At 37.8% G+C, this 27,806-nt stretch overlaps 1 protein-coding gene across 39 annotated transcripts in view; it reads left to right on the plus strand.

The window, feature by feature from the left end:
• The window catches only part of TCF7L2 (transcription factor 7 like 2), a 677,777-nt gene that overhangs the window by 561,215 nt on the left and 88,756 nt on the right, over positions 1-27,806 (plus strand). For all 39 annotated transcript variants that reach the window (XM_044055882.1, XM_044055854.1, XM_044055855.1 and 36 more), the window contains 2 exons: positions 18,601-18,733; positions 26,577-26,679. In XM_044055882.1, coding sequence (XP_043911817.1) covers positions 18,601-18,733; positions 26,577-26,679 — 236 coding nt within the window. The remainder of the gene's footprint in view (positions 1-18,600; positions 18,734-26,576; positions 26,680-27,806) is intronic.

The following is a 27,806-nucleotide window of genomic DNA, read 5'->3' on the forward strand; positions in this document are numbered from 1 at the left end:
CACACATGGCTATTTATGAAGCTGAAGAAATGATGTGGGGCGGTTAAATAAATCCAGAACATTGAAGAAATGTAGAGAATAGGAGACAAAACTGGTATAATGGAAGAGAAGGAGACTAAAAGTGATACTGATGTAGAAGGAAACTGGAGAGCTTTGGGAGATGGAGGAACATGATAGCTGAAGTGAATGTTATTCCTGGAGAATTATTTTACAAGAGGCATTTTGATGCAGTGAGGAATGGCAAAATGTTGCAGCAGTGGAGACTGTGTCGGGTGGCACAATGCCAGGCTAATCCTATGGGCTAGGCTTGTAAAGGCTCCAGAGCCATTAGCCTAATACACACCTATGAACCTATGTTATTACTGACTCGTTTTGTTTTAGTATTTGTTTACCAGGATAGAGCAGTGATTTTCATGGACCTTTTTCATATACAGCCTGGGAGTGCTAGCTGGTTAAGTGACTTGCTCAGAGTCACTCAGGCAGTGAAACTTGAGGGAATCAAACCCTGGACCACTACACTGCAAGAAACAATTCGTTAGCACCCCTTTAATCCTCTGCACCACCTGCCGTAACTGAACTGGATCTGACCAGCTTTACTCCATGTGGAGCTGTACTGCATATTGCCAGATGTCTTTCTGAGATAGGGAAACAAAAGGAAACTAAGCCTTTCCTTGGTCCTTCATGGAGGAAGTGTTGTAGTCAGCAGCTGTCCTCAATGAATCCCTTCCTCATGTGTCTTTCTTTTGTATTTAATTGGGGATTCCTCCAAAATGGCACAAATTTTAGCTGCAGAACAAATAATCTCCACTTTAATCATTCAGATTAATTATTTTTTTTGTTTTAAAAATATAAGTGATGTGCCCCCCTTCCACACCTCTCATTCTTTTAGAAATTTGATATTAAAAGAGTAATAATTTTTGTATGTGCAGTACAAGACACACACACACACACACACACACACACACACACACACACACACACACACACAAAACACACCACACTTCCTCTGAAGAGTTGTGATGCAGCCACTTTTAACCTGCTTATGTTTAATTTAGAGTTTGCATTGTAACGGGGAAACCTAAAATTAGTTGGATAATGATAGAGTAAATATTGGAATATCAACTTCGAAAGATCATTGGGTTTGTGCAGTCTGTAACAAACATACAAAAACTAAAAGAAAACTGCTCACATATGTTACTCAGTTGTGTGGTTGATGTCTCAGTGGATCAGGCCTAGCTATGTCATATATTGAGTTCTTTGGTTCCCTTGACTCTGAGGAGGAGAAGATGAGTTTTATGTCTAGTTTCACCATTTTCCCTTCTCTGTGGATGTCTGCAACCTCAGGGTGATCCCATGTTAGTTAAACATCATGTGATTTAGTCATAGCAGAGTCCATTGACAGACCCTTGTATTATTTTTCTGAAGCTGCTGTCTTTAAAAAACAGTTTAAAATACCTTTCCCAGCCTGTACCCTGTGAATTGCCTATCACAGCTGTACCTGAAAAGTCGGTGAAAATTTTGTTTCTGTAGCTCAGTGGCTTAATGTGGTCAACCTGATACCAAGTGACATACAGCATTACCAACAAATCAGTTTAATTCTTACTGAATTTTTGTAACTTGTAAATGAATCTACAGATGCTATTCTAAGTGTTGTAAGTAACTTCCAGAAAGACACCATATTAAAAAAAGGGAGTAGAAATGATGCTTGTTCCTTTATTTCACATCTTTGGCCTGTGCATCTAGTAAAACCCAGATGTAGTGTCAGCTTCCGTCAGTACCATTTGAGCTTCAGCCAGATGAGAGGGCACCCATTGAATATGTTAGAAAGCATTCTGGCCTCTTGGTTTATTTTCAGCCTCCTTTGAACACTGATTGGCAGTGAACTGGATTGTTTCTGCAAGGCACACTTTGTAATGTACGTGGCCTTTCTGTCAAGGCAGAGTTCTGAGCACAGAGGTTGCTGTCTTTGTAGCCTGATGTGTGTGTTTGAACTCTGCATTCCAAAGGTGAAAGAGGTGGATTTACTACTGTGCCACACTTTTCCAGTTTGTAGATTTGGGCACATTACACCTCCTGCAGTGTTTCCATTGGGAAGCAGCGAGATATATACTTTCGCTCCTTAAACTTGCACAGGGGATGTTGTGAATGCTTTTTAGGTTGACTGCTTTTAGTACTCGAAATACAAGTGGTTTAAGCAACAATTTGATAGTTTAAATGCCAGCTCAAGTCCTTTCAATTACAAAGGAATATCTTAGGGCATATCTGTGTTATTTAATTTGGAAAAATGATTTATGTTTAATTTCTGTATTTCAATAACACCGCACTTCAGGTTTTAGATTGAAGAGATTATTTTTTTTTAACAGGACAGGTAGATCAGGGTGTAGCAAGTTAGTTATACAAACTGTGTTTATTGACACTTTGTGGTGTAAAAGGAAAAAAAAAACATTTCCGGAAGTGTTTCAAAACTGAAAAGAAGGAACCCTAACTTTAGTGATGCAGGAAGGTACATGAAAGCCTTAAAGTACTGGTGTTTGCTTTTTAAAGTTTGTTGAAGTCAAGAATGTGAATATTATCAAAGACCTGTTAAAGACATGAGTTCCTGATTTCAGGTGTTACTTAGGAGGGCTGGAGCTGTTAAGCAGTCTGCATATTGGGACCTTCTGTGTAGCTGAATGTAATGGAGATTGAATCCATGACTGCCCAGTACATAAGCTCTGGCTGTTCTACGTAATGATGACTGATGTTCTCATCATAAGGCCTCTGTAGCAGACATAAGTTACTGTGCTGTGATGTAAGACCATCTGATTGATACGTAATCACTGGAAGAAAATCAAACCGACAGGAAGTTGGCCTTTAAAAGTTTTCTGAAATTTTACTCTTTGTAGTCAGTCCTGCTTAAATAGTGTTAGGTGGACAGACTAGTTCATAAAAGGTTCCTGAAATATACTTAGTCATATGGACAGGATTCACTCACTGTAAGTTGTATGAGAGGGGTCCTTTGCTTTTAAACAGGCACATCAGATCATGGATCAATGAAAGATGAGCCTTCCAGGTAAATGGATACGTGACCATTCAGTTCTTCCCCCTCAGACTGACCCTCTGGCATCCAGGCTGCTGATTGGTAGGGTGGCTTACTGGTTAAGGTGTTTGCCTTACAAACACAAGGTGCAGGGTTTGAGGCTCACAAGGGATAATTGGCTAGGCTTAAAATGGCTCGCAAGGGCAGTTAGCCAAGTACTAAACTATGAACTATGAAGTCCAGGTCATTGCCTGCATGGAAGGTACACCACTTCTGCTGCATTGACTAGCTCCAAAGGTTTTGAATGGAAAATTAGAAGTACTGATTTATGATTTCACATGCATATTATGATCTCTTCCCTTCTTTAAACAAGGTTATCGAAACTGTTAATGCATCCCTACTGGGCCTGAATGGGGAATCAGGACAGTTCGGGTTAATTCTAGAATGTGTGTATCTCCAGGAATTGGGCTCTTGAAAGAAGACAAGTAGAAAGCAAATGAACAATGGAAAAAAAGCCAAACGTACGTTGTATATGAGCACAGATATTTTTTATAAGGTTTATTCCTTAACAGGAGTTAAGTCGCCTGCCTGAAGAGATAAGATACTAAACATAGTGGTGCAACACAAATGAGGTCCATTCATATAGGTTATAATTAATTTGAAAAAAAATATTGCCTGCCTTAAATTTATGGCATTAATTGGTGTATAAATGTTTCTTAATGGAAACAGATATATCTTTGTTGGATAAAAGACAACTGAAGCATAAAAATCAGAGGGAAAATAAGATTATGCATTGGTAACATAGAAGTCTAGCTCTATTTTTTATCAGACAAATGATTTATGTTATTAATTCTGCCATTTTAAAAAGGACACTTATTTTCAAATAATAAAATAGCAATTGTCTTAAATATGTCAAACCTGCTGCCTTTTCCCCTCCTTTTTTCATGTATCTGCTTCTAATCCTTCATTTTTCCATTTTATTGTTTAACACAGAGTAGAAAAGAAAGCAATTAAAAAGTGGTCACTGGCTCTTTGTTGCACAAAAAGTTGCTTAGCTCTGGAACAGAAGCCACAATGGCTTTTACCTGCATTTGAGGCAAACTTAACTGTCGTACACATCCTAGATTTTGTGGTGAGTCTGTAAGATGGTCTTCAGCAACGTTAAAGTGCCAACCGTCTTTTAATAGAAACAAAGTACATAGGAATGGCTTATTCACAATCTCCCTTTAAATAAGTTCTCAGAGTAGAATAATAACTTGCACCATTAACAACATGCATCAGTTACATAGGATTTGGGGAGGGGTGAATGTTGGAATGCATCCATGTATCATAGACCGTGGGGAATATGTAGTAAATGACAACACAAAAATGCGTCATCCAAGGAGATTGTGTCACCTTTGGACTATTATATTAATGTGTGTACAGCCTTTTCTGTTTATGCCAGTGAAGTAAAGAAACATTGAAGCCCAGCTGAGGACTCTGTATTTGCCATTGGTTATACAGGTGTGTATTTGCCATTGGTTATACAGGTGTGTGTGTGTGTGTGTGTGTGTGTGTGTGTGTGTGTGTGTGTGTGTGTGTGTGTGTGCGTGCACACTTACTAAAGCACATATTTCACTGTAAACATTTGGAGTCATCTGTTGTAGTTAAAAATTAGATGTAACAAATAATAATGCATCTGATATGGTTTTATTAACTGTACAATAGGAGGCTGTTGATGGCTATGTTGCATTCCTCTTGGGTTTGCAAGCTTACTTGGTAATTAAGATAAAGGTAAAAATGATCTGAACCTTTAAAGTGTATTGGAATGTGACTTGCAAACTTAGGAATTGTAAATAGCGTGGTTACCATATACAATGCCAAGTTTTACAATTTTTGATACAAAACATGTATTGTTTTTGCATTTTATTTTGTTAATAAGCAACCCCCATAATTTTTTGCCGAGATGAAAATCCCTATCATGATATCATGAAATATAATACTCACAGTGGTTCACTACCAGAAGTAATGTTTGGGATACTGCATTTCCATGCTAAATGGATTAGTAGGAGTTTCTTCCTCCAAAGACAAGTTGTCAACCAGGTATTGCAAATAGAACACCATACATTGAAACTAGCATGTGATAATGTAATGAAACCACAATGTAAGTAAGTAGCTGCTCTACTGAAAAATGTTATTTTGAGTATTGATGGTACCTTGTAGTTGTATGTAAATTATTCTGAAATATCTATCATACCATCATGTTGTGGGTGTGGTTATACCTACCATACTATCATGTTGTGGGTGTAGTTATACCTACCATACCATCATGTTGTGGGTGTGGTTCTACATACCATACCATCATGTTGTGGATGTGGTTATACCTACCATACCATCATGTTGTGGATGTGGTTATACCTACCATACCATCATGTTGTGGGTGTGGTTATACCTACCATACCATCATGTTGTGGATGTGGTTATACCTGCCATACCATCATGTTGTGGGTGTGGTTATACCTACCATGCCATCATGTTGTGGGTGTGGTTATTGAGAAAAACTGAGTAAACAGTGAAACTAAAAAAATGAAGTACACTACAATCTTTGTTTTTTGTGAAACAACTTGCAACTTTTCTGTAAGAAGTATAATCGAGAGTGAAACTTGAAACAAGGTTGCTTCAGAAGATGACCAGTACACTTTAAGGACACTGTTCCTCCATTCGTTAGTAGTATTCAGGCAAACTGAGTAGACTTTTTGAGTTCCTTTCTTCTGGCAGTTTTGCACCCAAACATGTTTTTATGTAACTTATGATTTTTGTTAACCAGGAATCCCGCTGGGAAGACCACTTTTATTGGTGTCCCAGGGAGAAATTGCCAGCTTGGAATACAAAAAAAAAGTCAACTGCATAATAATAGATCAACAAAGTATAGAGTGTGTTAGTGTTGTAAATGTACAGAAGTAGTAGGAAGTCCATTGCAATGGCAACATGAGAGACAGAGGTTATGTTGCTTAAGCAGTTATGAAGATATCAAGTTGAAGTTCTCATATGAAGTTGACCGCAGACATTCAGTGCAGATTTAGCTAAAATTGTGCAAGTTGAGGAAGGCTGAGGTATGTGTGATGTACCTTATGAAGATTAATTTTATACTATTTTGCAGTTTTTTTCCTGTAACAGTATTTTGACTTGCTTCTACCTGTGCAGGGGTGCTGGGAAGCCTTCTTGTTGCATTTACTGCATGTGGATATATGGATAACCTTCAATGGTGCTTTCTTGCTGGTGACTCAACTGAGGAGTTCATATACCCTGGCCCAATGATTTAGTGACAGGAATGGATGAATCATTTAAAGAAACAGTGGTCATACTCAAGCAGTCATACTGTCTCATATTATAAATGACTTCTCCCTGTTATCATTACTGTGAAATGTTTTGTGCTATCTTCTGTAGTACAGAGGCACCCAGTGATGTAAATGCACATGCATACATACATCTGTTCCAGTGTACAGTGCTGTTTTTGATATCAAACCTTTTATCACCAACATCAATAAGACAATCTTTGTGTTTCATTTTTAAAATAATTTTGGTTATTCTATTATTTGTATATACAACTTAAGTAGAAAGCCTGTATGGTCTTGCAGAAGTTATAAGGTTCAAATACCCATTAGAGCTGTTATTACCTGACCCGTGTTACAGGTCTGAATTCCCTTCAGGGTGCTAACAGTAACACCCTCACACTCTCTGTGGTTTTCAGAAGTAATGAGATTTCCACTAAACATTACTTATCTCCATTCTTAAAACTCATTTGTACATGAATGGTTCCAGTTACTGAAAAAGCATAATTCTTTCTTTCTGTCGTGAGGCAGTCCATATATATTTGATTGAGTTGTAAAAGCATTTTTCACACTGAACTGATTTGTAGCATCAATTATGGCTTGTTTTGTATACATTTTTAAGTGGGTGTTTGAGGTTAATATGACACAGGTAGAGTTTTTAATCAGGTAAGCCCCCTGGGAGCCCTTGCTCATTAAATAACTTGGTCAGAATGCATCAGTTTTGCGATTAGAAGTTGGAGTCTACCCAAGTTTTATATGATGAAGTTTATTAGTAGCTCATAGTCTTAAAGAACTGTCTGGCTTTATAATTTAGTGAGGGCCAACCACAGGGATGAAAGGGAGCTTAGCTTTCCTTCAGGAACTTTGTACCCTCCCATCCAGGTTAGCCTTTCAGCAGTTTCAAACACATCTCAAATTTTTTGATTGTGCCTTGTTTCCCCCCATTGGTTTGATTGGGGGTTTTAACATCTTGTATATCAAATAAATTTGCTGTACAAACCACCCACCTCTTAAATTAGGTGTTTTGCACTGAAAAATGACTAATATGAGAGGTGGGTGGTTATGAGTAATTTGGCAGTATTTGCAGCTTTCTTTTATAAAAAAGTTAATAAACGCATCCACTGAGGATTTAGTAATGCTTTTGTTTTCAAAAACATGGAATAGGTGATGGAGCATCTTTAAACGGGGAAAACAAAATTTCCTCATGTTAAATTAGGTTAACGAAGCCTTAGTGGGGTGGTTAAATGATGTTACTGCTGGTATACTGCTTACAAGGCTATGTGCTTCAAATCACTGGTCTAATTTTAGTATCGAAATAAGTATATATTTAATATGCATTGATTCCTAAGCCCTAGGTGTGGTATTCAGAAGTTAAATAAAACTATAACAAAAATTATCTTGCTGTTTTTTTTTAGTAGGATGAACCAGAGTCAGGCAAAGAGTAGTAGGAAATGGATTCGTAGTGATGTCATTTATTCTAGGAAGTCATTCCCATTGCTTCTAGCTGTGTTTGTATAGGAAAAGCATGTGATGGTACTGGAAGCCAAGTTCACGTCACTGTCTTGGCCACATTGCCAACTTTTTCTGTTCTGTACTTTTACTGGGTGTCCCTGGGCCTTTGTATGACCTTTGGGATAAAGGCTTTAATCTCTCCTTTAACAGACAGCTGAGGAATGTCCCCTCTCACTTGACTCACTTTCTTGCTCTCTCTGCCTAGAGGCAGAAGCAGAATAATTTCTGATCTTACCCATGTAACTGGAGAGTCAGAGGCCCTCTGTTGTAGTTTGTAATGCTTTCACAACAAGATTGATAGACTGTACAAGACATGGGATATAAACCTTAGCTCCTGAATGGCTAAAGGGCAGAAGCTGAAACCAGACTTTTTATTAGGCAAACATGAACTGATGTAGTTTTGGGAGGGCTTGTTCTACTAGCAGAATAAACAATACAAAGCATGCAAGCAAAACAACTGTTTCTGATGAAAAGCTGAGTGACACTGGAGCAAAGTTTGTTTCTTTCTTTCCATACCATTTCAATTATATTCTGCTGCTACTGTAATCCACTGCTCACCTAAAGAAATAAGAAGATCCTTGTGAGCTGAAATTTAACACTAATCTTGCCTCTGTTCCTGTTATCATCTAATAAAGCCTGCTAGCAACTAACCTCTTAGCATGTCCCTATTTTTTATGGTTTTCATTTGAGTCAGCTGTTTGGAATAATCACTTGCATATTTAATTCCTCTTAAATTACAGTAGATAATGACCCCCCCCCATGCAGTTTAGGAAAAGATGACTTGTCCGGAAGGAGGGGTGCCTTTTTTTTCTTTTAGTGTGAAGTAAGGTGCCTTTCAGAAATGTGTTTTGTGGTTTTTGCAGTCCTAAAATAAAAATGAGTCTGTTCATGTGCTAATTTTAACAGCATAGTGATCAGGATTTGATTGCATGAAGTATAAATACAGATGTTGATTTTTAATAGATAAGTATTATGTTTTAGTGAACAGGTAGGTTCCAACAGTCCTGAGTTGTATTTTCATCATAGACCAGAGGAGATATTTCTGCTGCTTTGTTAGTGAGGTACTTGCAATGATTTCTAAGTTAATTACTTAACTGATATTTATTATAAAGTTATAATTAATATGTAGTAAATTACATTAGTAGAAGTGAACAGCACTTATATTAAGTGGAATGCTGCAGGTGGGGGTTTGATTCCTGTTACCTCCAGTTGCAGACTGCGTAATGTTGAACTTTTCAGTTAGCTGTATGTGCTCCCGAGTTGTCTTGAAAAATAGTTATATCTGTTCAGTAGACCCTTAACTGTCCTTATATGTACTGCTGCTTAGTGCTCAGAAGTGTTATTTTTTTCTGTTGCTCTCAAATATCTTGTAACATGCAGTGTAGTAGGAAAGGAGACGACAGGTTTGAGTGAACAGTAAAAATGTTTCCAGTAAAGGAATGCATCTTAGATAAAGAGGAAATAGTTGTAAGGGTAAAATGACTGAAAAAGATGGAATAAGGGAGAGAGTGTTGTTAATTTCATGTGTCTTAAAAGTAGACAGGGAATGTGGGAAGAGAGAAAAGGGTATAGTGAGGCATTGCAGTGTTTCTCTGGAGGGTAAGCACTTCAGGTGTTAGAAGGAACTGTTATTTCTGATATCTCATTTAGACTACTGCTTTTAGTTTTGAAGATGTTTATACAAGAACATGTGCAACATGGAGGCAGTCCATCTAAATTAAGATATGTAGCAGAAGCCACATAAAGAGAAGTAACAGAGGTTTAATGTGTTTTTACTTGGAATGGTAGGCGCAAGCAGGGGAATTCATAGACCTGCAGTTGTGTGACTATGACATTCAATGCACTTGCTATGTGAGATGCTAGTTCACATATGATTTCTGAACAGGGTCTGTTTATCCACTGTTCTGGTAATGGCTTACTATGCACACTCAGTAAGCTGTATGTATGCTATTATATTTTCACCACATTCTTCCATTTACTTTTTCCCTCGTGTTTCAGCTTTTAAGCCTCCATTCCTGTTGTTCATTTTTTTGTCTGATCTCTAATGTTGTTGAGGTGTGGAAGAGGAAGGCAATATCTTGGGGGACCTTGGCTGTCATCCAGTGGGTGAAGAGGATGTTTTTGAATTTTCAAGGGTCCAGCACCACGCATTGGTTGTAATACATGGTACAGTACCCTACTATATTGAGCTTTCAGGCATGAACATTGAAGTACAGCCATGCCCCCAACTAGCCTGTATGTAGAGCACCCCCTACCCACACCGTGTCTGTGTGGTCTGTGCGTGTCTAGTTATTAAACAGTGACAGTGTTTGCTAGCGTACTGAGCAAATGTGACATTACAGCGAATTTCCTAGTACAGAGTAGTGGACCAAATGCACCATGTAGTTCACAGAAGTATGACTCTTTAGTCATTCTTGTATTTTGGGCTGTGTTTGCACCTTTTATGAACTGCTTGTCCATATTTAATGCCTCTGTGCTTCTGTGTTTCAAGGCTGTCTTGATTTTTTCTAGTAGAAAGAACAGACAACACTTGTTGTGCATTGGAGCAGCTACAGAGCAGCTGTGCTCCAGCAACAGTGGTGGAGGACTACAGGAATATTGTTTTTTTTTTTGTTTTGTTTTTTTTTTAATGTTTGCATGTAGTGTTACTATACAGGGCAGTATGGCAATATGCATGTAGCGCTGTTTGGAATCCTGTATACATGAAGCTGGATACATGTTTATGGTGAGTTCCTTGTGTTTCGGATAGCTTGATAATGAAGCTGAAATTGCTAGGGTTGGAATGCCTCTTCATAGATGACCACAGCCATTTTGCAGCATTGTTACTCATTACAAGTGTCTTAGCAGTTGTTATCCATGTGCGTCGGAGCATTTGTATGGCATCTGTGTTCTTTATGCAAACTGTTGATGCTGTATGCTTAGCTGAATCCAGCCTTGACGCTCTGTTTAGTTAAGAATCTCATTTGGACTTTTTATTTGGATTACTATGAGTATTAGCCTTATTGCATTGCATACTATGTCTGCAAATCACACCAATAATTCATATCAGCAATAATTTCAACAGATTTTTAAAATATTTATTGAAGGTAATTCTTTAATACTTCTGCAAGAGCAAGGGGGCATTCTCTGAAGTGGAAGCAGATTATTGGGCAATATATGGGGTCTGTCCATTTGCTGTTAGAGCAAGACTGAGTTTATGGTGGTACATTGAATGGTCTACCTGAGGTGTTAACAGGTCCAGAAGACAATATCTAATCTTGTTCTTTCTCAAGTTCCTTTAAAGTAGCTGCCTGGAGGGTGGAAATATATGGCAGCTCCAGGCAGACTGTCAAGCGTCTAGAATTATATTAAACTCTCAGTTAACCGGCACCCAGGGTGATTAGTAGATGCCAGGTAACTGTAGTCTCCCGTTGCTTGAGAGTTACTGTTAAAAATAGGACTGACTAATGCTGTACCCTGTACTATTTGTTTGGTTTGACTAATTCTCAGGTTGGGGAGAGAAGGAATTTATTCGTTTAAAACTCTAAAAACACAAGGTATGTTTCTGTGGGGGGGGGGGGGGCAAAGTGCAACACATGAAAATTGTACTGTATTTCTTTGATTTTTTTTTATTTTTTTTTTTATGCTGGTTGCTTGAGTTCTGGTTAACTGAGAGTTTACTGTACCAGCTTTGTTTTGAGGCAAGATGCTGGATTAAAAAAAAAACATTAATTTCTGTAGGTATGGCTAAGTAAATGGAACAAAAGATTTTAAAAAGTATGGTGATTGTTTGATAATGCCATTAGCAGTCTGCTCTATATGTTTTACATTTTGCACTGTTTGAAGAAGGGACGTTTCAGTTTATTGGGGATGGTGGTCTTAACCTGCTCTTCCTTTTTTCTTCCCTGGATGCAAATTTCTTGTTGCTGCATAATTATGTGACACCAGAAAATAATTGTGATGTGATGCTCTCATGGTAAGAGTGGTATGGGCTAACGTAATGTTTTCTCTGCCACTGAATGAGAGTTACTGAATCCTGGTGGAGGCAACATAAAAGGGGAAGAAGTGCTGAAAATGGTTCTGGTGTAATGATGCCTTAATTACCCAAAATGCTGTCTAGCCATTGTTGATTTATTTTCTGTATCTGTCAGAGGGAGGAGAAAGTAGCACTGCTGATCTCGGATTGATTGATTGATTGATTTATTAATTAATTAAAAATACTGTTTCACATGCTTAAAAGAAAACAAGTGGCATGTAATATGTTAGCTGCATACAAGATTCATTTAGGAACAAGAGAGAGAGAAACCAGACCTTCAGAAGCTTTTTTTTTTTTTTTCCTTTGGAGGGATAGCTTTTAAGGGTAGGATTGTTTTGTCATTGTTTTTTCTTCTATGGTGGTTAATATTATCGGCTTTGTTAATTGAAGGGTTGGGTGGCTGAACCTGCAAGCTAGTAAAGAGAGACTGACTAAAGCTTTGCTGCATTAAGTCAGTCGTGTAGTTAGCCATAGGACCTTTTTAACAAAATCACGTCTTTTCTGCAGGTACAGGGGAGATTTTATGGACAGGGATTATTTATCCAGTAGGAAAAGTAGGTAATGGGAAATCAGGAGCTAAACAGGGAGGTAACATTAAACTGGGAAAAGAAATTTGCTTTGGCACAAATAGAAGATAGTGAATGTGGATCCTAGGTGGAATGTTCATGTTTTTCACTAAAATAAAAAGTAAGAAACTTGTTATGTAGAGTAACTGTGAGAAGAACAAGATAATGTAATGAGGAATACAGGTGAAGTTAGTAGTTGGACAAGGAAGAAAGATATAGAAATACATTTACAGACCAGACTATGGCAGGGTAAGAAAAAAGTATTGAATGTAGGGAAAAGAGAAGTTAATTTGTTGGAAAAATGTATGAATAAATAAAATTAGATACGTTTTTTCAACAAAGGAAAAATATATCTTGGGGAGATTGTATGCACAAGTTTATAGGTTTTAGTACATCTTTGAAAATTGGCACCTTGAATTTGGGTAGTCTTAAGTGAATGGTTAAGTGCGGGTCAGGAACCCTAAAAAGACTTTGTAATGGTATAATTAATTTTTTATGAAGGAGATAAAATTGATAATTGGTGTCAAGTAGCTATACTGATTGCAGATTGTAAAACACTGACCAAGAATTTGCAGTTGTAGATAAATGGATGGAATTAGAAGTGTGGATGTATTAGCCTTATGATTCAGAAGTAGTGAGTAGGTCAGTCTATACAGTCTCATAAAATGCGATCCAGAAACCGCTTTTATTGGCTAATTTGCATGTCTCTGAATTGGTCTTTTACCACACATGCTAAAAGGATTTTGTTGAGGTAATTTCCTTTGGGACCCCATGTATCACGTTGGCACAGGGATCACACAGAATCTCACACATACATTCAGGCATTCATGCAGATAATGCACTCAGACATTCCTATACTCGGACAACCACTCAACATCATACACCCCCCCACACACACTGGATCTGGCTAACATCATACACCCCCCCACACACACTGGATCTGGCTAAAGGACACACTCACCTATTCACCCACATGCATGCTCCAAGATACTAACACACACACACACACACACACACACACACACACACACACACACCCCACTCCATTCATACCACTGCAGATACATGCACGCACGCACATACACACACAGTCATACCACTCCATTCATATCACTGCAGCTACATGCACACACACACACACACACACACACACACACACACACACACACACACACACGCACACACACACACACACATGCACACATGCACGCACTTACATCCCACCACAACTATGATTCTGCTGAACTTTGCTAAACATAACTGCAGTGCATCTTCTTTCGTTGACTACAGTGGGTGGCTTCACTCTTTTTGGCTAGTTTATTTTCTTTTTTGGGGGAAGAAGAGATTGATTATTAGCAGTGGCTGCTTCCCCTGGATTGCTTTCTGAATCCCAGGGTAGGCTGGGAGAAAATTATTTATTTATTTATTTATTTTATTTTACATTTGTTGACCGGGCTAGTCTAGCTGGATACATTTCCATTTTCAGTAGAGGCCCGGGGAGAAAAGCTCCACATAAAATTGAACACAAAATGTTACAATAGACAAGCAAATGGACAAAATCATCATAGATGAATAGACAAATAAAAAATATAGTAGCAATAACAGATATATACAAAGAGAGGATCATATTTATAAAAATAACATTAAGTAGTTGAAATAACATCAAGAACAAGGCACAAAACAGAGAGCAAAATTGATTAATAATGTTATAAAGAACTAATCTTAGTAACAGAAGGAGAAAGAGAAGCAATAAAATAGGAGAGGAGGAAGGAAGCAATATAAGAAAAGAGAAGGGAAAGTAGTGACAGATTAGCTTAGAGGTAAGATGAAACAGAATACTCTAAAAGGAGGTAGACTGAAGCAGAATACAGTAAGAGAGAGGGAAAGTAAAGCAGTAGGAAAGTGCAGAGTAGTAGGAAAGCGCAGAGGAGGTGAAGGATTAGTCAGGTTTTGAGCAGGAACAGAGCCAGTGGCTTTGGAAGTAATCTTTGATTTTGTGTTTAAAGAGAGGCAGAGATGTAGTAAGTGTTATGTCGCTAGGAAGCAGATTCCAGTTCCTTCCTACAGTATTATTAAAGAGAGAGTCACCAGCGGAATTATAAGTCTTTGTTATGGTAGCCATAAGTTTACTGGATGAGCGAAGGGAGTTTAGGTTGTTATAAGGGATTAAAAGTTTAGAAAGAATTGGGGTTTTGTTTGGTTGGTATAAGATTTTATGGGCAATAGTGAGTTGAGGGATTAACAGAAGGTTTTGTAGTTCAAGCCAGCCTAGAAGTTTCAGGTTAATACAGTGATGAGTTCTAAAGGGGTTACTAGTGGCAAAGCGGGCAATGTTGTTGTAGCAAGTAGCCAGTTTGTTAAGGTTGGATTTCTTAAGGTTAGTATAAATTGGTGAGGCATAAAGAAGAGTAGACAAAAGATGAGAGTGGGCAATCTTGGCTCTGGATGATGATGTTAGGAAAGGTTTAATTCTATATAGGCTTCCTATTTTTCTATTGACTGTTTTAATGGTGTTGTTGATATGCTGGTCAAAGGAGAGGTTGTTATCAATTGTTATTCCTAGTAATTTTGTAGTTGGATCAGGAGCAATGAGAGTGGCATTATTTGAGGAGATGGTGAAGTTCAAGGGGTGGACCTAGTGCTAGGAGAGAAAAGGAGAAGTTTAGTTTTTGGCATTGAGGAGGAGGTTGCGTCTGGTGAACCAAGTTTCTACAGTGTTGAAGACATTTTGAGTAATAGAAGAAAGTTCATTAGGAGATGAAGCAGAGCAGATAAGGGTGGAGTCATCTGCATATTGAATGCAGGTAGATTGAGGAATTGCTAAGTGAAGATCATTGATGAACAGGGAGAAGAGAAGAGGTCCTAGAATGGAGCCCTGAGGTACACCGATGGAAACGGGTATAAGTGAGGAAATTTGGTTTTCCCAACGAACTGCTTGCTGTCTATTGCCAAGGTAGGATGTAAACCAGTTAATGGCAAGATTATCAAAGGAGAGGGATGTAAGAGTGTTAATTAAAATGGAGTGGTTGACCATATCGAAAGCTTTAGAGAGGTCAATGAAGAGAGCAGAAGAGAGAAGGTTGTCGTTGCGGTTCCTGTTGATAGTATCTACAAATGATAGGAGAGCAGTGGTAGTACTGTGATGTGGTCTGAAACCATGTTGACAGTTTGCTATTATGTTGTTTTGAGAGAGATGCTGTAAAAGTTGTTGGTGAATACATTTTTCCATTATTTTTGCTAAGGGAGAAAGCAGAAACTTGTTATGTGAGAAGGACTACATAGGTTTGGTAAAATTGGAAGCCTGTTCCAAAGTGTAATTTTACACCTTAGGGGTGGTAAAGTAGATTAAAGATATGTAAGTGAACATAAGGCCAAAAACTATAGCTTTGTAGGTAAAAATAAAAAGTAAGGTGGCTAAATGTATTTAATAGGAATGACCCCGAGCACAGTTCTTTGGGGTGTTTTTGGAGAGTTAAGAATATAAGAGAGCACAACGAAGGAAACCTGTCTGGTGATCGGCCACAAGTTGTCACAGTCGTAACGTGTTGCAGCAAGTCTTCCTCCTTCCCCACTGTTATGTCACCTGGAGTTCTATTTAACTTGGAGAGTGGCAGCTCCCACAATGCATAAGGCAGAATTTTACTTCTAGTAAGGAAACTTATAAATCTCATTGTTTCAGTGTGTTTTGTATGTGGCGATTTTGGAACTATCAGGACAGTAGGAAGAGCAAGAAGAGCGTTGGGAAGTGAAGGGAGGAATGAAGTTACTGATTAAAATCATTTCTATATGAGAGAATTATGGGCTGAGGTGAATTATGGGTAGAGTGATGTAATAACTTAATCAAGGTCGACTGTAAATAACTTGAAAAGTGTTTGAAAGTGCAGAAGAAAATGAGAGTTAAGGTTTACAGAAGAACATTTCAAATCTGGTATTTTGGGACAAGATATGAAGTAATGGAATTGTTGGAGATGATGAGTGGTACATTTCCACTACGACTTGTCGATCTTGATCCGATGAGGTTAGAGCTGCTTATAAGCTTGGCTGAATTTAAAAAAAAAAGTGCTTGTTCTCATTCAACCATGTATACCAGTTCCATGACTGTACATGTGCAAGGAAAGGAAATATGTCCCAAAAGAAAGTAGTTACTGCAGGCAGTAATTTACAATGGAATACTATGACCTCTGAATTCAGCTTCCCCAGCTGAACAGTACCAGGTGACATCTCATCTGTTTTAAGCTCTGTAAAATGTAGGAAGCCAAAGACAAGTATATTGTAGAATAATTTAGTTTGTTGTTTCATAAAAAAAGTGTATTTTAGCAAGTGTGTTTAAGTAGTGCAGCATATCTGACAGCGGTTTATATTTTGAGTGTTGTTGTTCTTCTTTTGGCTTTTCCCGGTTAGGGGTCACCACAGCGGAACTCCGGTCCACTAATGATTGGAGTAGATTTTTACAGTGCCGAGGTGCCAGCTCAATGCCCAACCTTCAATGAAGGCACACCCTACGCATGTCTTTCGAACACCACTCGACCGCAGGGAAGACATGCAGAATCCACACAGAAGGCGCTCCAGCCGAGAATCGAACGGGAGAACCTCTTGCTGTGAGGTGACAATGCTACTGCTGCACCACTGCAGAGTGTAAAGAAGAGTATTTTAGCAAGTAGTGTGGCTTCTTGATTATTTAAGGACTGGGGAATTAGAATGGTGAGAGGAAAGCAGTGAAAAGAGAAGGGTTTGAGTGACATGAGAGAGTCTGTAGCGAAAAATAAAACTGGAAGCTGATGTTTGGAAATATAGCTAAAACAGGAAAACTTAGGTACTCAGCCATTTTTACAAAAGTGTAGGTAGTGGGAAGTATTTCTGTAAAAGGAGGAGAAAGTTAGTTTCTTAAATGGAAACCAGTTTAAGCAGCGGCACCATACTTTATGATTTTACATGCTCATCAGAAATTACCATTAAACTGGCAAATGAAGTAAAAAGCAAGGGGAGGAGAGTTGTGGCCTCTGGTAGTTATATGTAAAATTATAGTGATATTTGTGAAGTTATTGGAAAATAAAATATTTACAAATTCTGTAGTTAAAGTATATAATAAAAAAGGATACAACATCAAAAGTGTATTGTAGGCAAGGTAGTATTAGGAGAATATTTGGATGAAAATGTGATGCTTTGTGGAAGATCTAAGTGGAAACATATAGAACAGTGCATTGGTGGGTCGGCATAATGGTTAAGGAGTTTACCTCACTGGCACAAGGTGCAGGGCTAGATTCTCACCTTTGGTCACAGTCTGGTTTTTGGTGAAGCACATAATAGTATTCAAGGTTGGCGATTGGCTTACTGGTTAACGTGTTAGCTTACAGCCACAAGGTACAGAGTTTGATTCTTGCCTTTGAAGGGAAGTTGGCTAGGCTTAAAATGTCCTCCAAAGACCGCTAGCCTTATATTTTATGCAGTAAAGTATCCAATAATCAACATATATGTAATGAGAAACCTAAGAATATGTTTGGTTTACTGAAAATATATATTTTTTAAATATTTTGTATGTTAGGAAATTGCTTTGCTGTAATTTCTGTTACTTGCATGTAACATGGTGGGGGGCAGGAATACTCCTTTTTTTTTAATTTTATAAAGAAATGAATAACAATACATTGTTCACTTTAATCATGTGCTAGAAATAGTTTTGCACATAGGATTGAGATTATGTTTTCAGTAACTAAAAAGCTCCTTCCTCTTCACTCATTAAGTTCTAAGCTGCAACTATCAGACATGTAGGAGAGAAGTTGAATGTCTCATTTTAAGAATGACGCCCCCCTCCCATATAACCCTTATAGAGACATTAAATTTACTTGGTATGGTGGTGAAACCCACAACCTTTTCAATCTCCCTGGCATCAAAGGTGAGTGTCCTTTCTGCTGAACTATTGACATGACATAGACAGATACAAAAAGTATGTATTGAGTTGCAGTACTCAATATGTTTAAGATAAATGGTCTCTTTTTTTGTTGCTGAAGGTTTCCAGTGAATGTGATGCATTATTTTCCATCCACCCGTTGCACTAGTGATAAAAAAAAAGCTTTAAAAAAACGGTGCTCATTTGAGTGAAATCATGATGTGTTGTTGAATAGAATCTACACCTATTACTGCTGTACATTAACGTCTTTTGTCTCTTGTTTTGATTCACAGTCTAACAAAGTGCCTGTTGTGCAGCACCCTCATCACGTGCATCCGCTTACACCGCTGATCACATACAGCAATGAGCACTTTACACCAGGAAACCCTCCACCACACTTACAAGCGGACGTAGACCCTAAAACAGGTGAGCGTGCAGTGACATACAATGTGTTAGGATGTGTCTCTTGTAATTGTAATTATTTCTTACTGGGGAGGAAGAAGTTGTTGTTTAAGCAGAGTATGCAACTTATCCAGCAAGTATGGGAAATGCACAAACTTTATGGGTCAAGTGGTCCTTACATAACCGCAGAAGGGGTACGTTCTTAATATTGAAAGCAACCTTTTCAAGTTTGTTCCTCCCAAAATGGTACATCCTTGAGTTTTGCACATATACCCTACTTCCTCACTGTGGGGGTTTCACCCCCAGCCCCAGCTGATATAAATATCCTGCAGGGTTGCACTAATTGTGGGGAAAGAGGACAGACTTGAAGAATCTTTGAGTAATGGAGTTTCCCCCTCAATAAGGACTATAAAACAAGCAAGTAGTTGCCCTCAAGTCGAAATTGACTCATGGTGACTCTGTGGGTAGACCTTCATAGGGTTTTCATGGCATATAATCTGCCAGGACTGCCTTCCGTTCAGAAATTACTTCTGCCCAGTTGTGCCCTAACCAGGTTTCAAACCCAGGTATACTAGTTAGTAATCCTATGCTTTAACCTTTATGCTGTCAGCCCAGGACAATAAGGACTCAGCTGCCATCATAATGTGTTACACTTTTCATTTGTAATCCAAGAGCTTTTTACATATCTTTTCTACTTGACTGCACAACTCTTACCATTGTTAAAGAGAACTTGTTTTTTTTTCTCAGGTCTCCTCTGTCTCCTGTAGTGTATATTTGCAGTCCTGATTTTAAGTCCCTCCACTCTCTTTTGTTCTGGTGCTGTAAAGCTCTACTCCTTCATCAGCCTGATGTATGTTTTAAGGCATAACCATAAAAACTGGGGCCATCGATGAATGGGCAGTGTTATATACTGGGGGCAAAACAGCAAAAGCATGGATTAAAAAATATATATATTCCATGTTAAACGTTCTAGTACCTCGACCAAAGGTCTTTCAGTGATTACATAAAACACAGAGAAGTACCCACCAAAAATAACAATTTCATGTAAAATCAACAGTCTTATTTAACAGTTAATCAATGCTGTCAGTCTAGTTTAAAAAAAACCTCCACTTCAGATCCTCATCAAATCCATCTGGTTTCAAAGAGTTACATTTTAAACTATAAATTGCTTATCTCAGCCTTAACAGAAAATCAAGGAGCGGCTTGCCTTTGCTGCCATTATAAAAAATTTCTGTAAAGTGGTATGTTTAAACCTAGATGTATGTTTACTATGCATCTTAAAATGTTTTGCTATTGGGTTCTCAACTTTATCATGTCTAATATTACTTAAATGTTTCTGCATCCTCATTGTAAAACTTGTAGCTGTTTTACCTATGTAATAAAAAACACAATCATACCGTATGGTATACACCATATTTTTAGACAGGGAGTTAAAATGCCTTGAACCGAAAATTCAGCATCACTGCTGTTATATACTTTTGGTCAAGGCATCAACATGTTTAATATGGAATACAACTTTTTTTTTATTCCAGACCTTTGCAGTTTTGCTATATTTGATGTTTGTTGTTTTTATATAAATTCATGTAAAAACTTCATTATACCTCCCGATTATATTATATATACACCTCCCGATTATATTATAACCAAACAGGTGAGTGCACTTGGGAGGGTTGTCCTGCACTTTGTAAAGTGTGTGTGTGTGTATATGTGTGTGTGTATATATATATATATATATATATATATATATATATATATATATATATAAAAAAACAAACAGAAGTGATACATTCAGATGAGTGCACTTGGGAGGGTTGTCCTGCACTTTGTAAAGTATGTGTGTGTGTGTGTGTGTGTGTGTGTGTGTGTGTGTGTGTGTGTGTGTGTGTGTGTGTGTGTGTGCATATATATATGTGTGTGTGTGTGTGTGTGTATATATATATATATATATATATATATATATATATATATATATATATATATATATATATATATATATATATATATATTTTTTTTTTTTTTTTTTTACTTGGGAGGGTTGTCCTGCACTTTGTAAAGTGTATGTGTATATATATATATATATATATATATATATATATATATATATATATATATATATATATATATTTTTTTAATTAGCGCTTTGCCTTTTAAGTACTACACTTGGTAGCTAATACAGAATGAGACCCTTACCTTGTTTAATTCACATAAAAACTACGTTGTCTGGTTTATTGCTCCATTTTGCTGAAAAACACATTAAAATATAGTAAGGCCATTTAAAATAATATCTACTTATATTTTTGTAAATAAAACAGGTTTGTAATGTTGTGTGTGCTGTACACAGGGTAGCTGAGGTATTTTTTTACATTCAGTCTGTTCAACAAATATTGTGTTCTTGCTTTAGAGGTTTATTGGGCAAAAGAACTAAAAACAAGATGATGCCTTGGTGTTGCTTATTTCACTATTATAGGTAGTACAACAAAAATAAAAGACTTTCAGGTTTTAAGATAACATAAAGACCTGTGGATATTGTCACAATTAATGCAGAAATATCAATTGTGCCTGCCTCCTTTTTTTAACACATTTGTCAGTCCATTGAAGGACAACCCTCGTGTCATTTAATAGTGTAACGGTTGCTATGCCTTATTTTGCATTGCTATGCCTTGCTTTGAATGTGTGCTGTGACTGCATTCTGACTTTGAGATCCATGTTAGTTCCATGTATGTTGGTTGAAGTTCTTTGCTCTCCCCTAACAGAGCTGCTGTAAGCATTGTCATGGGGCCATCATACTGCTGCACGATTTTCTGATAGAGTCTTGTTCTTGTTTGTAGACTCCTTGTTTGCTTGTCATTTGCAATCTTGCATGTTACTATAGCATGTCACTCACCTTAAATGATAACTACTCCTTAAACTCAATTCTTCTTCCTGGATAGTGTGTTCATCCCTAGAAAATGATCCATGCATCTTAAAATGTTTTGCTGCTGGGTACTCAACTTTAGCGTGTCTGATATTACTTAAATGTTTCTATATCGTGCCACGTGTAAATAAACATTTCCTCCATTGTTTGTGGAGTTTCTGTACCACTCTATATTGTTCAGCTTTTTCAGTGCACAGCAGTTAAAATCTCACAATTATTTTTCTAAGAATTCATCTCCCTTGATCTTATGTCATATTAGCTAGCATATTTTAAGTTTTTAGGGTTGAGGAAAGTCCACATAGCAAGATGTTTGTTAGGTATTCCTTCTTTCTCTCTTCTCTCATAAACCTGTTTGAGTCACTGAAGGATTCACTTATCTTTTAATTTTGTACTTTCTTTCTCACCTGCCCCCCTTTTGTCGTATGAGGGAATGTCAGAAAATTCCTTACAGAAGAATGCCATGTACCCTATACCACAAAAAGGAGAGTGAATGAGTAGTCCACGCATGTGTTTTATCCTTAACCTTGCAAAAATTCTAGTGTCAATACTATTTTATACATGAAAAAAAGGTCGACCTTATTACAGCATGAAAAACATGAACAAAGAACACAGACTGGATAGTGTCACTGGAAAATGTTACTGACCCTCTTTTCAGAGATGATGACAGTACGCAGTAATTTTGAGTATTGCTTGCTCTGTGGCATAGAACGGGTACAGGCCCGCGTACGACTCGGACATTCCAGGATTGATTAGCAGTCCTGGAATTACAGAAGCCAGTTGAGTAGAAGAGGGAAGAGACTGAGGATGGTTCCTCTGTTTCGAAGAGGAGGAGAAGGGCACCTTCCCAATACCACACGTCTCTTTTGAGCTCCTTGGTGAAAGCCTGAGAGCCGTTGGACATGTTTTCCTTTGGGGGGGGGGGGTCTGTGGTCTTACTTCATTTATAGAAGCAGTGGCAGCCTTGTTGAATGCCTGTTACATAATCATCTCCAGAGATTGCTCTGAGTAGGGCAAAAGTGAAAAAAAAAGACCTCACACATGAATGATAGCACTACTCCCTGTGTATTTGACCCTCATCCCTAGGAGAGTAAATGAACACTAGTTTCTTCACATGTTAGGGAAGAAATAAGTCAGTAGCTGTGGAAGAGGCTTAATGGCTAGCAGGGATTGGAGTTAAGAAAAAAATCTTGAGTATTACTATTCTGAGTGAATTAAGAAACCATCCTGCATGATCAGTTAGGATGTTTCATATTCTGGGGACATGGAGTGCGTTATGGGAAAGTGGAAGCTTAGCCAAAAAACAAAAATCACATTAGTATGTCTGTCTTTGTCTTTGAGTTATTTTGGATTCAACTGTAATTATTTATTGTGTTTTTGAGTCATTAGTTTTGCATATGACATCAAGATAATGTAAAATATCTGTAGTTTTTGACCATAGAGGCCTTTTTGTACAAACCATGCTTGCCACATTGGTTTATAGGCTTTATGTAGCAACATTGTTATGTATATATTTTTTTGTTTTCTAGTTCTAAGTACAGTGCCTTGCACAGCAGCATTTTACTGTATAGGTTCATAGGGACTTCCTGGGCTGTTGATCTCTGATGATCACAAGAAGCCTACCCCTGCATTCCCATAGTAATTATTAGCACTTATGTTTTGTAATGTGATTATTCAAAGATGGGCTGAACAAGTACATGTTGGGGTAATTATATGTTTCCCCTATCCATGAGAGCCAGTGACGCTAATCCCGGGGTGAATTTGCATTTACCCATCCATTCATTCAATATGTGTTTGAAGAGAGTAAGAGAAGTATTCTGCCTTGTGTAGAATGAAAGGGATTCCATACAAGTGGCATTCTCTGTGATACATGCCTATTCCTCTAGCATCTTCTGTTAGTTTTACAAAAAAGAAAAAAAAAATGTAAGTTCCTTGACTGGGTCTTTATGACACCATTGGACTTATGAATGTGTGATAGGTTTGCTAAACTTGGGTCTGTTGAGTTTGTATGTGAGGCAGAGGTCTCCTCTTATGCATCAAGTGTGCTGTTGTGAAAGTAGAAAAAACCTGTAATAGGGCTACCACTTCTTAAAAATCAGTTTTGATCTGCAGTCTGCCCCCAGCACACATGCACGCACCTCCAGCAATCAGTTTCTGTTTAAATGTCTTATTCTGCGACTTCACCATGAGAGCGCCAATCTGGTCTCATTTCTTGATGTGGCAACACACTCCTATGTTGCCTCCCCGGCACCTAGTTGGTACCTAAACCAAAAACATTAGTCTTCCCCGTGTACTGTCAGGCTTGAAATCTACTCTGTCATTTTGTGTCTGTTAGTCACTGGGATATGTTGCATCTTTAAGTATTTTCTGCACGTCTTTGATGTGGCGAATATTGATCTGTCTTTCAAGAATGTAACTGCAGTACGTGAAGATGGTACTCAGACGTGCCCAGTTAAGGCTTTAACCAAGTGCTGTACTTTTTATATCCCAGCTCTACATTTAAACTTTGAATTTAGAGTTCATCTACTTGAAATCTGCTGTGGATTTTCAAGTTTCCAGTGCAGCTATTCCAAAGTTTAAAAATAGGGCAAGTTCATGAAATTACAGTTTTTAGAGTTTTTACATTGAAACCTGTAACTGGTGTTTCTGCAATATTCTCCCATAAGTTGTTCATTAGTTTTTAGCAAATGTTGTAATGTTTGTGCATTTTAAAATGCTAAGTGGTATATCTGGGTCATCCATATTAACGTATCCTTTTTACTTGAGTGTGTATTGTGTAGAAAGGGTTACATGTTGACAGTTCTCTGACCATGTTTTCTGTCGTATGCTATCATCAGATTATACACATGCATTATTTGGAAATGGTGGTGTATATATGGGACAGAGTAATGTCGCATGAAACATTTGATGTGTTATGATCACACAGGGTTTGTTATTACACTTCAGCTGCCTTAACACCTGAAATCCAGTTTGTATTGGCACGTGTAACCAAGAATGTCACTGGTACAAACGGCATCATTCTCCCTGCTTGAATTCTGATTTGTGTCATGGGAAAGACTGTGCTTCACTTTAACACATAGAGCCTTGACTTGAGTTTTGAGCATAGTGGAATGGGGTGGATAAGAACTGGAAGACATAAGGGATTACAACTCAAATTAACTGATTTACCTTGAAGCAAGAGTAGATGAAGCCTCTGAGGTGGGGGAACTGTTAAACCTCCTGTTAACTCCTCCCTTTGATGTTACACTGTCTCCTGCTGGCAAGCTCTTAGTTTTATAAAAACCCTGTCAGCTCCCCTCCGCCCAGATTGCAAAGACTAAAAAGGATTTGTGTCCCCCAGGTAGTATGGAGTTTGTTCAGTGGTTACAGTTTGTCTTTTTGAATATTTTATTAAAAAGGCATTGAACAGAAGCCCCAGTCCAACAGAGGCATTGCTTGAATGGAGACGAAATTAATCTGTACAGATCTGAAGCCTGGATGTACTATTTTTTTTAAATTAGTTTTTCAGAAAACAAAATGTAATAATTTGTTATAAAGAAGTATATATAGTTTCAGTTTAGGAGGTCTGGTCACTGACTACACTTAAATGTATATAAACCACACTGCAACTACCAGAACAAAGTGTGCCAAAAACGGGTACTTGTATAGAGGTACAGTAACTGAATTGCATGAATGGGTCGATCAGAGTAAAGCAACAGATAACAAAATGCATTGTACACTGTCCATCACTTTTTAGCTGTCCTGTTTTTCCCTGAAAAGCAATCCTTCAGCCTGTTTTAGTGCATTATTCACCCCAGCCTGCCCATTAATGCATTTGTATGTGGACAGTACCTTTGTACAGCAGGGCATCAGCTTTTAGGGTTAACATGAGAGAGCCTGTCATAATTCACAGAGTCTGTTCGTGGTTCTCTAATGTAACTGTGTTAAGCCCCCTAATGTTTTCTCACTGAATGTTAGCTTTTTTTTCCACGTAAAATAAAGGTGTTTGAGTTCATTGTAACCACGGAAACCTCATCCCTCTCTTCCCTAAACCCAGCTGCCCATCTTCTGTTGATCTTCTTGTCCTTTTGTTAACAGTTACTGATATTGTTAAATAAACCAGCTGCCTCTTAATGTTCGCCAGCTAATTAATGGGCCGTTATGCTGTGGCAAGTGACAGCAAACTGCTTTAGCCTCTGCAATGCTGTAAGAAGATTCATGGCTGCTGTAATAGAGCCAAGAAACAGACTAAAGACACACTACAGAATACACCGTCTTGGGCCCCCAGTGAGTAGGCGTAATTCAAACTCGACATGACCTGAAGTGCCCCACGACACGCTCAGGTAAGTTAACTGTAGTGTAAACCATCAACCTAAGTAATGGGAGTACAGGGAATTGCCACTGAATTGTTATTATAAAACACATGATTAACGTCTGCCGACTGTTGACCTTTCTTCTTGGAACAATATTTCAAGTTTGCAGGCTTCACTTGCTGTTCAGTATAACCATAGTTGGTCCATTTAAAGTTTGCATTGTAGAAAAATGGCTCCTTGATTAAAATGTGCAAGGAAGAATCTAAATATTGGAAGTGTGTTTTAGAAGTGAATGATTTATTACAGTGGTGGCCTTTCCACATAGTTAACTCAAAAATTGTTGAAGAATAATACTGTGTATAAACATTTTCATATTTTTAATAAAAAAAAGTACTTTGTTTCTTTAAATTTAATTTTGCTATTTTACAGCAGTATCAGGTATTGGGTATATAATGAAGGTGTTTCATAACAGAAACTGAAGACCGTGCATCCTTTAATTCAGAAGCTGTCTTACAGAATGTACTTTAAGAGCTGATGTTATGTCTAATAACCTCCTGCATCAGCACATTAGCAGTACTCAACACTTTGCAAGATGCAAGTATGTTTACATGCACTGTGGGGTGCTATTGTTAACTTGTCAAAAATTCTGTCATTTTCTCTGCAGGAATACCACGGCCTCCTCATCCTCCAGATATATCTCCCTACTATCCATTGTCGCCGGGTACCGTAGGGCAAATCCCCCATCCGCTGGGATGGTTAGTACCACAGTAAGCATCTCCATTTTCTTTTTCTTGTGCTTGTAAGATATACTTGTGGAAGCGAGCTGAAAGTAAAAATGTGGACTAATTTAAAATACTGCTGTCTACTGTAACAGAGCATCGTTGCATGAAAGATCATCAGTTAAGATGTACATTTGGTATCAAGCTTGTAGTAAAAACATGGAATGATTCAAGTATTGGCAGCTGCTATACCAAAGTATGTTTGCATGTAGCACTGTTATATGTATAGTTACATCTGTAATGTTGGCTAAAGTAGAAGCCGTTTGGTGCAAGGTGTCATAGCAGTGGTTTGTTGTGAAGATGTAAGATTTAGTCCCAGTGGAACAGACTTAGCTTCTGGATAGGTAGGTGACCACTTGACATGCAAGGTAGAGCTTTCTTATGTGATTTCTTAATCTGTTACTTCATTCCAAGCTAAAAAATTAAAAAAAAAAAAAAAAAAAAACTTTTCAAACAAACACATATTTATGATACAGTTTATCGACATCATAGTTGGTTGAGATTCTGCATGGGTTGTATTTTTAGATTTTCAGTTCAATGCAGCAAAGTCCGACATTTGCTGTTCTCTAGTTTGTATTTTTAATTCCACATTTCTGGAGATATATCTTTACCTATATCCATAACTTTGTAGATATGTACATAGATGATTGCATGCACACACACACACACACACACACACACACACACACACACACACACACGCATATATATATATATATATATATATATATATATATATATATATAAAATGTGTGTGTGTATGTATATATGTAGAGAGAGAGGGAGACATTTACCTTTGCTGAACCATGTTTTAGTGAAGCACTGCACAAGAAAAACTTTTGATCAAATTCTGACTCTGTCAAGGTTTAGAATCTAAGACTGGTGGACTTGCCCCCTTTCAGACCGATTTGAAAGCCCATTTCCAAAACTGGATTGGAAGAATGAAGGACTCTGCCTACCCCCAAAGGAAGAATACTAAGTACAGTCAGGATTATGTAAAGAAAAAAAAAAAGCCGGTGTTTCCTGCAGTGATCAGAGGAAAGCCACATCTGTACATAGACTGAAAGTAAGATATTCAGCCAATTGTATAATATCTACACATCCCTTTTAGGAAC

Source organism: Protopterus annectens, chromosome 14.part0, assembly GCF_019279795.1.
Source record: "Protopterus annectens isolate FY-2018-M chromosome 14.part0, PAN1.0, whole genome shotgun sequence".
Taxonomy (NCBI): domain Eukaryota; kingdom Metazoa; phylum Chordata; order Ceratodontiformes; family Protopteridae; genus Protopterus; species Protopterus annectens.